We start from the raw sequence: 18,002 nt of genomic DNA, 5'->3' as shown, positions 1-18,002 counted from the left end.
AAGGTGTGTGCCACCACGCCTTTAATCCCAAATGACCTTGAATTTAGAGATCTTTGGAAGAGCAGTTGGTGCTCTTAACTATTGAGTCATCTCTCCAGCCCTCCATATTAGGATCATAGGTGAGCCTTCCAATTCTGGATTATAATTCATTCCAGATATAGTCAAGTTGATAACCAGGAATAGCCAGTACATATGTTAAATACAATTGCTTTTTTGTTCATCTGTAGTCTACTGTAGTTATTCAGTCTAGTGATAAGCTTGTATTGGTTGTGAACTAATGTGTTAGAATGCTTTCAGAAGCAAATGCATTGCTGTGTTTTTCCTTGGAAGTTATTGACATAGTTAGTCTGGTCCAATTTGTTCTTGTTCCTGGCTTTCCTTCTTTTCGGGGCAGGTACAGATTAGCTCTCGACTGGAGAGATGCCTCAGTGGTTAAGAGCATTGGCTACTCTTCCAGAGGTCCTGAGTTCAGTTCCCAACAACCACATGGTGGCTCACAACCATTTGTAATGAGGTTTGATGCCCTCCCTCTTCTGGCATGCAGGTGTACATGCAGATAGAGCAATCATATCCATAATATAAATGAATCTTTAAAAATAAAACCAGATTAGCTCTCTACTGCCTCTAGAGAGCTTGCTCTATTTCATTGTTACCCTGAGTTACTGTCAATCTAGGGATGTATGCTCTAAAGTACATTAGGGATCACTCAGGTAATTTTCATGGTTGTCCTAGGAAAGAGTTTATTCTTAGAGGTGAGAAAAATAAGGCAGAGGATCATTAAGACCTCTGTTCAAGTCTCCATGGTTGGTGAGTTGTGGTGCCTACAATATGAACAGAGTCTTACCACAAAACCTGGGCTCTGAACCCATAATGCATGCCTCTGTTGGCATCTTAAATGCTCATGTGCTATATCCAAAGTGTTACAGGATGACAGATGGCTAAAGCATGCCCTGTTGTGATTTTGGTGTGCAAGGTGTAGCTAGCATATTGCTGTATCCACCTAACTCCACATCAGTGAGTGTGGTTTCGGTGTGTAAGGGTTAGACTGGAGGCCGAAGTCACATGTTGTTTGTGTGTGATTTTTTTTCCTAACTAGGAAAGACTTTCTCAAAGAGATTTCCTCACATGTTCACGTCACAGGAAACACTCCTGTCATTCTGGACACTCATGGTCAGAAGACTGGATCAGGCTGGACTGAACAGTGGGTTGCTCCCAGCATACTGAGAACAAATTAATGAGAGGGTTTGATTAATGCACATGTTTTCCAAAACTAACTCTTTATGAAGGACACAGCTTGGCAGCCCTGTCATTCTCTAGCTGCTTCCCAAGCCGACCAGGAAGTGAGCATTAAAGCCAGTGTCACCAACCAGGAGCAGCCGTCTCTGCTTCCCCAGCTCGGGAGCAGCCATCTCTGCTTCCTCAGCTCCACACTGAGAGTTAGACTCCAGTCCTTTTAGCCATAACATTTGGGCAAATAAAGAGTACTAATGTGGATCACATTTTTCTCTCTCCACTTTAGCTTGAGCAGATGGATTTGGAAGTTCGAGAAATTCCACCCCAAAGTCGAGGAATGTACAGCAACAGAATGAGAAGCTACAAGCAAGAAATGGGAAAACTGGAAACGGATTTTGTGAGTTCAGTCCTGCCCCCATCATCTCTAGAGTGTTTAGTGTGCTTTTGCTTCATTTCTCTACTGTTTCCTCCCCATACCTCAGGATTAAATGAGCACTCTTGGGCTCCTGTAGAAGATGAACAACAGATCTGTGCAGGACTTGGAGGTTGTAGCGGTTAGAGATAGCAATGATGGGGTTTGGGGGACATGGTTCTAGCTAGACAGGAATTATTAAAGAAGCACACTGGCATGTTCATCAGATGAGCCAACATGTGATGGAAAGTGCAACACAAGCTTAGTTCAGAAGCAATAGTAACTCAGTCTCTGGGCACAACAACTAAAACCTAATGTTGTAAACCTTATTAAAATCTGATACCTCCTGTGGTGAATCCTTGTGGATCCACCATGATGGCAGGAAACTCCAGCAGCTACATCTCATCCCTCTGCTGTCTCGGTTCCAAAGAGGCCTCACTCTCTCCTGTTTCTTCTTTTCTTCCGTCCAACCTGGAAGTCCCACCTACTTGCCCAGTGATTGACTCCTTTATTCATTAGGGGATTGCTTCACAAGAACAGCACCAGACCCATCCACAGCAGGTACTTGCTAGTATTTAGCATTGGTTGGAATTTCAAAACCTAGTTTTTCAGTCCTTTATAGTTCCCGGGCCTGAGAGGATGTCTCAGTGGGTCAGCTGCCATACAAGTATGAAGACTGGACTTTGGAAACCCCATAGTCATGTAAACAACTGGGCAAGGTTGTGCTTGTCTCTAATACTGGCATTAGGGGTGGGGGGAGAATAAGGGGGTTATCAAGGAATGGATATAGGAAGAGCCTTAGAGCTGGCCAGCCATTCTAGCCAATTGGTGAACAGCAGGTTCAGTGAGAGACTCTCTACTTTATAGGAAATTCACTAAAGGAAATAGAAAAGCATAATGTTAGAATGATTAATAATGACAGTGGAAAAGACAATTGAGCAAATCCTTCTGAGCCAGGCGGTGGGTAGAGCACACATTTAATCCCAGCACTAGGAAAGGAGAGGGAGGCAGATCTCTGAGTTCCAGGCCAGCCTGGTCTACAAAGTGAGTTCAGCCAGGGCTACACAGAGAAACTTGGTCTTAAAAACCAAAATCAAAATCAAAACCAAAACCAAACCTAAACAAACAAACAAAAAAAGGCCAAGCATGCCAAAACCCAAACCAAACCAAAAAAGTCCTCTTGGTTATCATGTACAAGATGGACTCAGACTCTAAGTGGTCCAATCTCATAGCATTGCACAGCAGCAGCTAACATGCCCGCTGCAGGGTGGACAGACCTAGTAAAGTCTGCATAGGACAGGACATTCAGCTTTCTGAGTATGATATGACATGGTGGAACCTTGAGGATATTAGGCAAAGGGCAGCAGGTCAGTCCCGAAAGGCAGATGAGGTGTGTGTTCACTTGTATGAGGTTTCTAGAGTGATCAGACCCTGAAACAAAAAGTCCGATGGGCTTAATGGAGACAGGGTAGGGAGAAGAGACAGCTGTTGATGGGAACGGAATTCTCCAAGAGGCTGACTTGTACAGCTGTACTCAGTAATGGAGACAGGGTAGGGAGAAGAGACAGCTGTTGATAGGAACGGAGTTCTCCAAGAGGCCGACTTCTGCAGCTGTACTCAGTACACTGGTTTACTGCTCTAACACCAGTGAGCTAGCACTTAAGAGCACTTAAAGTGATAAAGTTGTGTTAATTTGGATTTCACCACAGTTGTAGGATTCAGGTACAAACACTGATAAAATACTGTAAACGATGAAGAGGTAGAGAAAGTAATGTGGTGGTAACACTTGTCCTGTAGATGAGCACAGCTAACTAGGATTTCAATAAATGTGAATACCCTTCACATTTAGAATAAAAGAATGTGCAGGTAAAAAAAACGGTCCTTATGTGTGATTGACACAGTGATGTTTTGTCACGTGAAACTGATGTGTTTGTGATTCTGGGATCCACACCTTTATAGGGGAAATCAAACATTTATAAGGAGTCTCTGTACCTGGCTCTATGTTCCCTTAGATGTTTATTTGAAAGTACACCTTGCAGAGTGGACTGTACCTTTCTGCCAGTGAAGGTGTGAGAAAGGGAAATGCTGAGGCTCGGAAGCATCCTGACTTTATATCTTAGTGAGAAGAGAGATGACCGGGTAGGTAGTCACTGTGTTAGTCAGGCACCACGCATGTAAGGAGGGCAGGCTGATGCAGCCTAGAGCCTCAGAGGTCTCCATGACTGGCTGCAGTGCTCCTGTGGTGGGCTGCACTTGTGGGCCCTGGGAGGGGCATTACGTTTTACACCGTGAGTCACTGATGTAAATGCTGCTGTGCTCCTGTGTTACCAAAGGTGCCATTGAGGTTGGGAGCTATGATGGCTCTGAATGTCAGTGTTTAATTTCGGTGCTCCACTAGATCAGACCTTCACTGCTCTGCTAAAGGGTGACTTCTCTCATAGAAGAAATGCGAGGCTGGAAGAAAATTGCACTGATTTAATAATTTGTACTGGGACTGGGGAGATGGCTCAACAGTTAAGAGCACTGACTGCTTTTCCATAGGTCCTGAGTTCAATTTCCAGTAACCACATGGTGACTTACAACCATCTGTAATGGGATCCGATGCTCTCTTCTGGTGTGTCTGATGACAACTACAGTGTACGCACATAAATAAATAAGTCAAAAAAAATATTGTACCCTGTATGGGAGGATTGAAAAACAGAACTAACTTGTCAACTCAAGTCATCCTCATAAATTCTGCTGTTCTGTGATAAGTGAGGGGAGCAGCCGAACACCTGTGAAGATTGTTCTGAATGTACCTATCTCATTTTTATGGAATACCTTTGAAGATACCTCTTCTTTTGAGTACCTAACCCAAAAAAACCATCCCTAGACCCAGCAACAAATTGGTACTTAGGAGAGCTGCCATATCAGCACCACAATCTGGAGGCTATAAACGCTGTGGCATGGTCACTGTGTGTGTTGTGAGACTTTTTTCCTGTCTGTGGCTGGCTGCTTCCTGTCTCCACAGAGTCTCCTCTGCACTCTAGTGGCCACTTTGGCCACCTTGGGACCTAATCACCTCTTTTTTTTTTTTTTTTTTTTTTTCCGTGGTATAGAATAGAGTTTATTCAGAGTAGGGGATGGGAGTTAGTGGTAGAGAGAGGTAGAGAGGGAGGGAGGGAGGGAGGGAGGGAGGGAGGGAAGAGAGAGAGAGAGAGAGAGAGAGAGAGAGAGAGAGAGAGAGAGAGAGAGAGAGAGAGAGAGAGAGAATAGAATAGAGAGAGTGGAGGCTGGCCATGACCACGTGGAGGGGGGAAGAGCCCCAGGGGCAGAGGGGTGAGAGAGTGTGGGAGAGCAGAGAGCAAAAGAGCCTAATCACCTCTTAGCAGACCTGTTCGCCAGCCAGTATGGCCACATGCTGTGTAATGGGAACTGAGGCTTCAACATGGAAACCTGAGGTGATAGAACTCAACCCAGTTCACCGAGTTTCATTCCTATCTTTGCTTGTTAGTGTTTTTTTTTTTTTTTTAAGATTTATTTATTTTCTGTATGTGAGTACACTGTAGCTGTACAGCTGGTTGTGAGCCACCATGTGGGTATTGGGATCTGAACTCAGGACCTCTGGAAGAGCAGTCAGTGCTCTTAACCACTGAGCCATCTCTCCAGCCCCTGCTTGTTGATCTTTAGATGCTAAATTACATCACTTCTATAGCTTACTATATCACCGAACCCAATGTTTAATCTACTTTGTTTCCCAAGGAGATTAATATTGGGTAGATTCCTTTACTTTAGGTGTCTAGAATTATATTTTTTGGGTAAGTATTCCTTTTTCAATTAATTTTCTACTACTACAGCAACAACAACAACAACAAAAAAATGGAATCAGGAACTACAAACTTTATTTCCTAGGCTATGGCTCAATTGTCATGTTCATGTTTATGTTCCATGCTGCAGCTTCTTCTGTGGTGTTTGGGGGACATCTTTCCCCAAATTTCCCCAGGAATGCTTTGCCTTGATTTACTTGGTTGCCATATTGGAATGTATATAGATTTTCCAATGCGTTGGCCTTGCTGTGTACCTCCAGCTCACCTGGAACTCACTGTGTAGACCAGGCTCCCCTTGAGTGGACAGATATACCCCTGCCTCTGCCTCCCAAGGGTAGGATTAAAGGTGTGCTCTACCATGCTTGGCATTATAATGTGCATAGTATTTTGGCCTCATGTATGGTTGCATACCACATCCGTGTCAGGGGCCAGCAGAGGAAGAAGAGGACATGGATGCCCTAGAACTGAAGTTACAGACATGTAGCTGAGCTGCCACGAGAGTTTTGGGAACCCGCGTCCTCTGGAAGAGCAGCCAATGCTCTTAGCCACTGAGCCCCTAATCAGTCCTTTTTGTTTTTTAAGATTAAAATATTTTCTAATTAGCACATATGAATTTCACCTATTAATAGGATTCCCTATGACATTTCCATACGTGCACAGGCTCTCTGCATAGGTCAAGTCCATCTACTCTGCCTGTGACTCCTACTCACCCCACAATACTCTTGTCCATAAATAGCCCCTCTTCATTTCCCTTCCCTGTCTCTGGCGATCACTGTCCTACTGGTGCTTCTGTGGGCTGCCATCTGTTTCTGTTATCTTTCTGCTCCTCCACCACTGCTAGCCTCCGTGATTGACAGTTTGTACAGCTCTCTAGCATGTGTTGTTCCATTTCATGGATGTGGATTATGGGTTTCAACATGCAGTACCATAGAACCAAGGAGGTACAGGTGGACTACAGGGTTTCTTCAATGAGTCTTCCTTAGCCCTCCTGTGTGACAGACTCTGTCCTTGGTTCCCAAATACAGCTGGAATGGGAATCTTCATAGTGTTAGTACTCTTGTGCAACTGGAACTCTAAGATGGACCTTGGAGGGGACTCCAGAGAAGCTGAGAATATACATGTATTCTGTTGCTCTTTTAGTTTATGTTTTCAGCATTGGCACAAGCTTCTCTAGGGCTTGAAATACAAACATGTGTGAAGTAGTTGGTTCAGGGTTGGCAGGTGACAGCAGTTGAGTCCCCGGGAGAGAGAGAGAAGCACAGGAACTTGGTCCACAAAGACCAGGATGTCAGACTAGTCCAAGAAAGTGAACCAGTGAAAGGAGAAAAATACTGAGCCCGGGGTTGTTGGGTTTTTTTCCCCCAGATTTAAGATTGTATGTTAACAAAACATGAATAAATAAACACCTTTGAAGTCGTTGTTGTTTTTAAGTTACAAACATGTATAAGCTGTTAGGCTAAGTCTAAGTAAATAGAAAGGAATGGACTAATGTGTAGTGAACCAGAATGAGACTCCTAAGTGCTGTTGAGTGTGCAGTAGCTCTGATGTTGCATTGTGGTGCTAGCACCATCTTGTGGTTGATTTGTGTCATTGCACTATTCCTTGACATAGCTGAGCTTGCTTTAAGACTGCACACAGCATAGCTGCCAAGGGCTAGACTATGAGGGGAGTTGGAAGCAGCACTCTGGCCCCAGTCTAAGTTCATTTGTCTCCCAGGTTACAGGCACCAGAAAGCCATCCATCCCTGTCTGGAGGACTGTGCGATGTGATTGTTAGGCTGGCTCCTAGTGCAGAGCTGTGGACATCAGAGGATGGCACTCGTATCGCAGTGAGGCTGAGTGAGGCCTGGAGATCAGCTGCCTGCAGATGCCTGGGCTTCAGAGGAGCAGCTAGAAACTTTTCCTGCTCTACCTGCACTGTCTCCGCAGGTGCTGCCAGCAGCTGGAGCACAGCCTGTGCTCACCCTCTGTGTTCCTTCCAAGACTAGAGTGTGAGCGAGAAGGTCCAGAGCTGAATGCTTCTGTTTATATTCTGCCTTCCTTGTACCCGTGACATCCTGAGATAGCAGAATTCTGGTTTTGTGGGAACCATAGGAAACCACTGAAACATGCTCAGAGGTGTGGGTTGTCTCAGCTGTAATATGTAGCAGCTATCACATACCTGAACCTTCTTCAGGAATGTATATGCATTCTAACCCATACAGGAGCTAGTGTGGCTACCACTGCCTTTAAAGTGCAGGCTTGCTATGTCTGAGAGACCAGAGAGCAAGACTCTAAGGAGCAGCCCCAGCTTGCGTGAGCTGTGCCCTTTTCCTAGACACTGAAGCCTGCTTTTAAATTCATGGCTCTCATAAGATTCGCTGTTCTAGCAAGACTGTAGGTCAGAAGAATGACTTCTATTTTTGCTTTTGTAATCAAACTTGCTTACTCTAATCAAAAAGGTAACTAGGCCAACTACATGGCATATATGTTAAAGTTAGGCCCTATATGTAGACAAATATATGTAATTTTTGTAGTTCTTTTAATAAACCTTAGCTTGATATGGATGGGAGCTCGCAAGTACAGTTCTGGTCCCACATTGTATACCAGTATCTAAAATATAAAGCTTCTTCTTATTAAAACTTGTTTACGGTCTTGATAAATCTCTGAACAACCCCAGACCTCTAACACTGGATAGAACCATCTGAGCAAAGAAACATCCCTTCACCGTGTACACATAATATGTCTGCCAGTTCTAGCAATTGTACTGCTTCATTCTATGTAAAATGTCAGAACATTCTAAAAGATTCTGAAAAACAAGGTCAATGTATCCTTATTGCTGCAGGAGGATTGATCATGTTTTGCATTTTGGATGGTTGTTTTCCAGTCTCTCCTTTCCTGTAAATAGCTTTCCATAATAATGATTTCACACCATCCACACTTTAAAAATATATGTTCTAATGTTTACATTTTAAATTTCTATAAAACCTAGGTCATTTTAATGGGAACATACTATCTTCTCAGTGATGTTGACTTTGGTTGAATTCCTGTACATTCTGTTCATTTCCTTCACACCTTACGGTGCTGCCGTGGATGTGCATCAGTAGGATTTATAATCGAGATCATTTGAAAGAAGACAGATTAATAAAGAATTTCCAGTTCTGCAGTTCACTTGGCAGTTTGCTCTGGACTCTTCTCCTTAGACTTTTATCATCAGTCATTTCTGTTCTGTCTCTTCTCCATGTTAGAGTGTACCGAGAAATAACAACTGGAGGCAGACTGGAGCTTAGCACCTTCTGTGTGTTGCTCATTGAAGTCTCAAACTATTGTAGGACGAAGTCTCTGTGACTGTGGGGCTTTCATGACTCCAGGGCAGAATGCAGCTGGGATTCTTTTTCTAAGGTACTCCCCCATGAAGATTCACAGTGTTGACAAGGCTGGCAGACATACGTGGTTCCCCAAGCTGGTTGAACTCTTAACTCATTGAAACTACAGACTGTTTCTCTTAGGCATTTGTAACCTTTCAGGGGAAAAGGTTAGAAAGCATGTGTGCACATATGCTCCTCCTACAGAAGAGCATTTTGTCAGGTCCCACCAAGACAAGTCATTAGAAAGCTATTATGCAAGCAGCCATCTTTGCTAGTAAGAGTCTTATTTTAGACTCTTAACCTTAGTAGCACCATAAAGATGACCACAAGTGGAGCAACATGGTTGGTAGGCTGTAACCTGCCTTCTGTCCTGCGAGGCAGGGGTACTCTGGCCTCCCATGGAGGAAGTATCACAGGTTCATACTCTTGACCCTTCCCCGTCAGGTGTGTTTGAGTGAAGTAGTATTATGATCTTGGCACTCTACAAATTTTATTGTTGGGACATATTGCTAACTTTTGAGGTGGGCCATAATAGATTTCCTTGATCTATGAAGCACTGACAGTTTTCCAGTGTGAGTAATTTTATGATGACCACCTCAGTCTTGAGAATATTGACTTTAGGTACTGTAGACTTTGATGACATGTGAAAATAACTTCCATACTCACCAAAGCCATGGCATGTGTATCCTGGTACAGATATGTGTACACCCACATATGCACCCTGTATAAACTTAGTTTTCTTTCAGTGTTGTCAGAGTCTGAGATGGGTTTTGTTGTTCAATTCAAAAGTTTCCTTATGTAACAATGTTTTGTAAGCAAAAAATTAAAAGTATGGTGCCATTTTATGATTAAAGATCCAGATTCAGATTTTTACTTAGGCTTTATAACTCTGTCTGTGTAGTTGAAGTATGTGTTTTCTAGATACAATGGTAAATTGGTGTGTGTGTATGAGTGAGTGCATGCTTGTGTGTGTGTGTGTGTGTGTGTGTGTGACTTAGTGGGTTTAGAAATTTTCTATGTTATAATCCTTTTTAATGGCAAGCTACTTTCAACTTTTCTGTTTATTTGTATTTGTGATCTCACTTGAAAATAAGAAAAAATGGGTAAAAAATTGCCAGATTAACTATAAGCCTGTGGCAGATTTGACTTTCTTAGTAGCCACTAGATGGCACTGTTTGTTTGCAGTGCCATTAAAAAAAATAAAAGGAAAGAAAGAAAAGGAAGGAAGGAAGCAACTATGGTAGTAACAGAAATTACTGCCTCATGAATAAAATATTTCTGATGGGATTTGCATTTCTATATTGGCTGAAGACACTGTGTTGAATGTTTTATTAACCAGCCCAGTGCAACTGTCAGCCTATTAAAGAGATCCAATGGTCCCTGTTTAGATAAATAAACTAAATAAATCCAATTCGTCAGATTGTGTTCCTGGCTGTTTATTTTCCATTCTTTTGATGTACAGTTTATTTTAAGTTAAAGCCACATTGGTTTAAAAATTAATGGGAAAATGTTACTTGGTGTTTGGAACATGAAGAAGCTAATTGCCATAGTCAAAAAGCCATCTCTGTTTTAATGTTAAATTGTTTGCTCATAAATAGTAAACTTTCCCCTGGTTGCTCACACACTGTCTGTGGTCAGAAGTCACGTGACCTCTCGGATGGATGGGCAGAGACTGTGCGGTGCTCATCCGTGCGCTGCTCGGCCCCTGGCATCGATACACAGTGTGTGCGCTTTACTTGGTTTCTCTGTGGTGTGCCCATTCCTCAGATATGACCCACAATTCCTCGGGCATTACAGTAGCTAATTCATTTCTAAGTCAACTGTCCTTTATGAATGTCCTTTCCTGGTGCACGTCAAGCATCAGAGGGGAGAAGGTGACAATGAGCAACGACATTTCCTGAAGAAGCCAAACACCTCAAGGTGATGACGCCATAACAAACCAGTTCCCTTCTGTGAGTTGCCCTCTTAAAGTTTATGCTCAAGGGAAATTCATGGCTGTATAATATAACACTACCGACTGAACTAGATATTTCATACTTAGGCCCTAGGGCTACAACAATATTTGAATAAAACACGTCAGGTTTGTGCTTTGCCAAACTGGAATCAGTTGGTAACTTGAAATGATACATAACGGTTCTGACATTTCATTTCTCTCTCCGTGAATCTTCCCTTGCTTTTCATGCTATTCTTGCTGCCTTTTATCCAATTCTGTCCCAGCGAGGCTCAGAGCACAGCTTAGAGTGGATGAGGAGGCACTTCTGACTCTGCACACAGCTTTTCAGGGCATTCGGCAGGTGCTGATGGGGCCTGTGCCAGATCTGATCTCCAGGGTGAGGTTTCAAAGCTGTGTAATAGTACCTGAGGATGTGTGTCCTGTCAACTATATGAAGTTTGCTTGTACAAGGAGTTGTTAAAGTAGGGCTGGGATGAACTATGCCAGACTTTGCTATTGATTTCAACTTAGTATTAATCTGGTGGGCAGTGGACCATGTGTAAAAATAGTTTCTTTTTTTTTTTCTTTTTTTTTTTTTTTGTTATTTGGCTTGAGTTTGTGTCCTTCTGAGGCTGAAAAAATCATATTTAAGAATATAAGAAATTTAAAATATGGAGTAAAATTGATTTAAGATTTTTTTCCCTCAGGGTTGGTCTTGTTGTGAAGCATCTAATTGATAAAAATTAAGCCAGTTCCTTAAAATGACTTCCTGTGAGTGAAAGCACAGATTCCCTTTCTTGGTGTTTGTCTCCTCTACACTTTCACTCAGACACTTGCTGGGACTCTCATGATTGGCCATGGCCTCTTCACATACTCACCAGCTAACAATTTCTGGTTTTCCTCTTCTTTAATGATTCTTACCATCTCTACTCGTTGTAAGTTTTAAGGCGCTTGCGTATTGCTTGTGAAGCCCGTGCCCACACTCCTCTCCCTGGCCAGCTGTGCTCCTACCTCACCTACAAACATATTTCAGGTAAAGGAGCAAGCAGAGCCCTGCTTGTGATCATGTGATATTTAAACTACACATAGGAGGAGGAAAGTTTCCACCTCCCAGTTAGAAGCCTACAGGTTTATAGTTGCTATTTCAGTGAAGTTTCAATGTTGCTTTCTTTTCTTTATTGAAGGATTGTGGCTCAGGCTTAGTCACGGCAAATACTGTCTGATCCAGATATTCTATTCAGAGGCTTTATTTACACTTCAAAAATATCAGGTAAATATTGTTTTAGGTTTGCTAGAAGTAGTTAATACCTTATTTTTTCGTATATTGTATGTGAGCTAAATTTGGTCATGGACCGTGTTTTCAAGACCCAAGTGGGAAATAGGGAGAATGCACAGGGCCTGTGGTCTGGGCCCTCCTACATGCATGTTCTAGTTTCCTGATATGAACCTTTGAATTCTGCCCACATATGGGGGAAGGACGGGGGCCCAATAGGATCCTTGAGTATAAAAGCACTTGGAGAGCTGCATTAAGTCTCAGTCGGCAAGTTCGCTGTGTACAGACCGTAATCTTATAATTAAAGAATGTAAAGGTTAAGGTATCTCAAGGTCAGGAGATCCTTGAAAATCCTAAAAAATGTAAACCGTCTTCCTCAGGGCTCCAGGGGACGAGCTGCAGGAGCTTACACAAAGGACTGAAATGTTCAGTCTTCCACCGCATTCGCAGACATGACCTTCGTATTTGGGTTGCTTTTGTATGTCAGTACATTTTGTTTTGTAAAAGACATCTTAGAAATTAATCTATGGTAACAGAAAGCAAGCTTTCTCCTTGACCTTGTGGGAGTAGAGGCAAATTAAAGGTAGAGAAATTATGATATTATATATTTTATGCCTTTTTATCATATGCATTTTATTACTATTTAGAGTTGTCTTTGCACCAAGTTCTCATCTGGAGTTCAAGATACACATGCAGTGTCTTTGGCTTTCTTTCCTATTCTTTCTCTGGTTTCTAATAATTGAATTCCCTGAAACCTTTGGAAGTTACTGTTATAACTAGAGGCAGAAAAAGAGTCTGTAGTTTTTCCTAATTATTGTCATTAACATGAGCAGAGTTCATGGTAGCAAGCCTAAGCCAGCAACTAAATAACCAAGTTTAAAAGCTACACAATTTCCCATCTCTTGACAATTTGTTCTGAAACAGAACAACATGGTAGAAACCAAATGACCTGAGCCCAGTTCCAGCTAGTAAAACACATTTCAAAGGAAAATCTGGAAGCTAAGTGAGAGAACTTCCAGGTTGCTGATGCTTTCGTTGCTTAGTTGAACTTAGTTTCAAGTGTGAAACTTCTCAACAATTTGCTGCTATTGGTTCCATGTGCACTACTGGAACTAAACCCAGGGCCTCGTGGGTGAGGTCAAGCACTTACCCACGATCACATCCTCAGCCCCACATTTGCATATTTTTCACATTGATTATAGCCTCAGTATTTGTAATCCTGTGCTAAGCAGAATGGGGGGAGGAGGTCATTAGGGGAGTGTGTGAAAACACAGAGAAGCATCCAGCCTAGCCTGATGCCAGCAGACAGGCTTGAGAGAAGTGCCCTGTGGGAGGGGATGTCCACATGAGACCAGGTTTGAGAGCAGAGCATAGTCAGATGAATGACCAGGGTAAACTGTAGGACAGGTTGGAAGGTTAGCAAGGCCCACTGGGGCAGCGAGAGTTGGGAGCTGGTTCAAATACTTCCGTGCACCAAATACGAAGTCAGAGCTTGGTCTCCTGCCTTTGTTGCATTTTGGGATCTGGGTGTCTTTAAATGTCCCTGACACCAGATGGACTTCCACTCACACACGTGTGATGTAGGTGTGATTTGGACATTGTTGTGGTAGCTTTTTTAGGGCAGTTCCTCAAGTGATTCCCTATACACGTGAATTTGGAAACTAGTAGCTGACGTGGGACGCTAAGGCAGAGCTAGGCAGAGCCCTGACCTCATGTTGGTTAGAAGCTGCTAACGGGGTAACATTTGCTTGGTGACTTGGGAGCTCTGCACCTAAACAGGGAAGTTCGTGGCATCGAGTACTTTTTTGAGCTACTAGAAAATATGGGCACAGCATCCTTTGTCATTTGGAAAGCAAAGGCCAACAAACAAAAAGCTCTGGAAACAATCTGCGTTCTCTGACACACTAAATAAACAGAGCCCTGCTACGGCAGCCGACTCCAACTAGCAAAATCACGTTTCTGTATGTTGACAAGAAAAGATCACCCAAGATTGTCACAGCATAGACACTCATCTGACCGTAAAGCATTGACTTCGTACTGCTACCCTATCGGGAGGCATTTTGTTTTTCTGTGTGAGTTTGAGCTCTGTTTAATTTTAATTTTAATTTCTTTTTGCTTTTAGATCCCTAAATTATAAAAGGAATCTGTTATCTTACCAATAACATTGTATCAAATTGCCTTAAAATTAATTTCCTTTAGGTATATTTAACTTTTATGTTAATCTTTAGTTTGAGGAAACAAAGAAGATATGCATACATTATTTTTTTTTTTTTCTGTAGGTGGCAAAGTGAATATTTTAAATTCTCAGTTGAGCTTTGGAGAAAACAAAGGCAAGATGTGATTTCTTAGCTAGTACTGATTGTGGCTTTTACCTGGACCCGAGTCAGTGCACTAGAGTGTCTTCATATGAGCGCTTCCATTTTAAAAGCTGCCATTTCAAATGCATTGAGCCAAGCAAACATTTTCTTACAGGAAACACAGGACTCTCTCTATATGTACATATGTGTGTACTGTTTCTGGATTTGGGGCAAATGATGTATACTATACATAGGTTCATGCATGAGAACACATTTTTTTCTACTCTGTGAAGTCTTGAAAGATGTATTATAACTTAATTTTGTGCAAGAATTGTAAAGAAATTGCTAGTAATCTCTAATCAGAGAAGCAGAAGTACGGATGTGATGGATAAATGCATGTTCTGTTATGGCCAACATTTTCATTGATCTTAACAGAATGCTCTTTGCCTCCCCTGTGTCTGTTTCCTCTTGGCAGAAAGCCGAGTGATTTTGGAATAGAAAGAAAGGGAGAATCCTCTTGGTTCTAAATGATGATCGCTGTGCACTGGTGTGGGCAATGTTACCTACAAGCCAGAAGCAGAATTACTAGGAGATTGCTTTCTTCTTTAGGGAACAACTGAAAGTTCCCCGTATCGTCAAGTTAGAACATTTTTTTTTTTATTATTCGATATAATTTATTTACATTTCAAATGATTTCCCCTCTTCTAGCCCCCCCACTCCCCGAAAGTCCCGCAAGCCCCCTTCTCTTCCCCTGTCCTCCCACAAGTTAGAACATTTTTAACTTTACACTATTCAGAGCTTAGGATAACAGTTTAAATCACCAGATTATCAACCTTTCCGACACTGACCCTTTAATACAGTTCTTCATGCAGTGGTGACCCCCCCTTCCCATAAAATAATTTTTGATGATACTTCATATCTGTAATACTGCTCCTGTATTGAGTCATAATGTAAATATCCGTGTTTTCCTTTGGTCTTAGGAAACCCTTGTGAAAGGGTCCCCAAATGTGTCTTAACTCAAAAGTTGAAAAATCACTGACATAGTAGTTAAAATTTTAAACTGAAAAATTTTAAACTATTTCTGAGTGGAATTTAGTCAATAATACTCAAGTTGGGAAAATATAGCACCACGTGTCTTAAACGTGTCTTTTAATTTGATACCACATTCCTAGTTTTGAAACATAGTATATTCATTGAAGTGTTTACTTTTCTGTCACAGAGATACTTCTAGAAAGTCTATCATTTCCAAGTATTCTTTATCATTAAACTGACCCCTTTTGAGTTGTTTGTTTCCCCTGAGGTCAATCCTACAGAAGTATGCCCGTGCATCAGAAAGACACTCTTGAGGGTGCGGGGGAATCGTTGCTCGTGTATTTCCTACCTGAAAGGGTTTTCTGTCTTCTGCCTATGTTCAGAAACTGTCAGAAAGTAAACTTGAGCTTTCTGACTGAAGAGGAGAGTGGCCACAGATGGCAGTGTGGCTCACACTGATATTTAAAACACTGTGTTGTGGCATTTTCATAGAGAAATTTCCAAGACCAAATCTATCCAGTATATTCTCTTTGCATTAAAAGTTGATTCTTCTCCCTGATCAGTTTATTTAAATACAGCACAATGGAAGTGTGTTCTGTGTCTCAGAAAGCCTTCCTGAGCACTGGCGGTGACAAGGCTACTAGAAGCTGGCTACCTGGTGCTCTGGTGGGGTCACACTGCCTCTGCAAAACTGCTTTCCATAGGGTAACATCTCAAATTCTAAACTAAAGAGGAGCATCTTCCTACATCCTCACCTAGCCAGCAAATCAGTTCTGTCATGAATGGGGCCTGGCAACTGTTACAGGCAAGTGATAAGAGGTGCCAGTCATAGGCGGGAGAGTGAGGAGCACAGTAGGACTCTATGCAGGGGCCTTAGAGAAGGGGACAGCCGCTCATTCTGAGCATGGGTAACACCAGCCTTGGGTGCCAGGGTGCCAGTGTTTGTTTGGCTGCCTGCCTGCTCCTGCTCTAGCTCATGGTTTCTGGGCCTTGTGGGATCCATGCAGCTTTAAGAATTTCCTCCAAGTATGGATAGGTGTTGTCATTAGGTACAAATTTACCTAAAGAAATTGCCTAAAGAATTTTATCAGTTCTCAGGAAAAAAGAATGCTATAAAGGCTCAGCCTCCCTCAGCACTGCTGTCACCTACAGATGGACAGTCAGGCCTACCTGGCCGGGAAGGCTGACTCAGCTGTTTGCCTATACTGTGCTGTAAACCGGATACAGAGTGCATTCCTGCCTGGATGCTAATGCTTTGATAGGTCTAGGATGGTTCTCTAGCCGGGCAGAAAGAGGCATGATCTCCATCTCTCTTAGCTGAATGCCAGTAGTAATAGGTATTCTCTTGCATGCCTAGAACAGGATCCTCAACCTCAGTACTGTTGAGATTTTGAATGGACCATTCTTTGCTGGAGGACAGTGCTACACTATGTAGGGTGTTTACCAACACTCAAGCCACTGCCAGCAGGCAACCTGTGCCCGAAGTTGTGACCAACAGGACTGTGTATATTCCGGATGTTTCTAAGTGGGCTTTAAAGTATGAAGTCCTCCCTCTCTGTAGCACTTATCTGTGAGTCCCTTAGAGCCAGGATGTAGAGTTGAAGAGATAACCCTTAACCAGCCTGTGTTTATTTCACACAAGCTGTGAGCCATGAGAGGCAGTGTGACACCGTGGACGGATACTGGAGTGGTGGCTGTGAGCACCAGCTCTGATGCTAACTAAGCAGCTGAGTGCTGTCACTGTGCCCCAGTGCCTTCAGCTTAGATGCAGGGCCGACCGATCTCCACTCTCTGTAAGGGCAGTGAGCTCCATGCCTCACGATGCAGAGAGTGGAGTGTTTGGTCTTTCAAGGTTGCTGGTAGTTTTCCTGTAGCTTTGGCACTATTCTGCATCCATTTAGATAATTAGTATGCTTTGGAACCTTTGGCTCAACTTAATCTATTAATCTCATATTGATATGTCTCCATTTTCATAATCCCTAGACCATTATTCACCTCCTTTGTGGAGTCGTTTCTAATTATCTTTCCTGTCATGATAGATTTTCTTAAGTCTTCATTCACCTTGGCTCTTATATCTGTAACCTGTGCTAACTCACACACACCGTTCCTGTGTCAGCCTAGATGAATCTACTTTTCACTTACTTATTCACAAAAAGCATATGTCTTCTGCTCTGTGTCTTACAGTCACTTAGGAAACAATGAGTAATCAATGGTATAGTGTGGGTGACGCAGCCATTGATTAACGAACCAGCCAGTGACACTGTACAAACGAGGGAACATCTAAGATTTCTAGTCAGGAGATCGTATCTAGCTTGGGTTGTCCTTTGAACACAATTTCTATTTAAACAGTAGAGGAACAAAACAAGACATCGTGTTATAATGGGTGTTTCCTCCCTGCTGACTGCTTTTAAGTTTTTCAGACCAGAGAAATAGTATGAAGGTTGGGGCTGGAAAGATGACTCAGAAATTAAGAGCACTTGTTACTCTTGGAGAGGACACAGGTTCAATTCCCAATACCCATGTGGTTCACAGCTACCCACAACTTCAGTTCCAAGGGATTCAGTGCCCTCTTCTGACCTATGTAGGTATTTTTACATTTACATGGCATATGTACATACATGCAGGCAAAAAATATTTATGACATAAATAATACAATTAATAAATCTAAAA

At 42.5% G+C, this 18,002-nt stretch overlaps 1 protein-coding gene across 5 annotated transcripts in view; it reads left to right on the top strand.

Moving 5' to 3' along the window:
- Positions 1 to 18,002, top strand: part of Vti1a (vesicle transport through interaction with t-SNAREs 1A) — a 308,900-nt gene that overhangs the window by 11,107 nt on the left and 279,791 nt on the right. For all 5 annotated transcript variants that reach the window (XM_052183476.1, XM_052183503.1, XM_052183483.1 and 2 more), the window contains exon 3: positions 1,520 to 1,630. In XM_052183476.1, the coding sequence (XP_052039436.1) occupies positions 1,520 to 1,630 (111 nt within the window). The remainder of the gene's footprint in view (positions 1 to 1,519; positions 1,631 to 18,002) is intronic.

The sequence above is a fragment of the Apodemus sylvaticus genome, chromosome 1 (genome assembly GCF_947179515.1).
Source record: "Apodemus sylvaticus chromosome 1, mApoSyl1.1, whole genome shotgun sequence".
Classification (NCBI taxonomy): Eukaryota; Metazoa; Chordata; class Mammalia; order Rodentia; family Muridae; genus Apodemus; species Apodemus sylvaticus.
The sequence above is the reverse complement of the archived record's forward strand: the minus strand, read 5'-3'. Positions and strand labels throughout refer to the sequence as shown.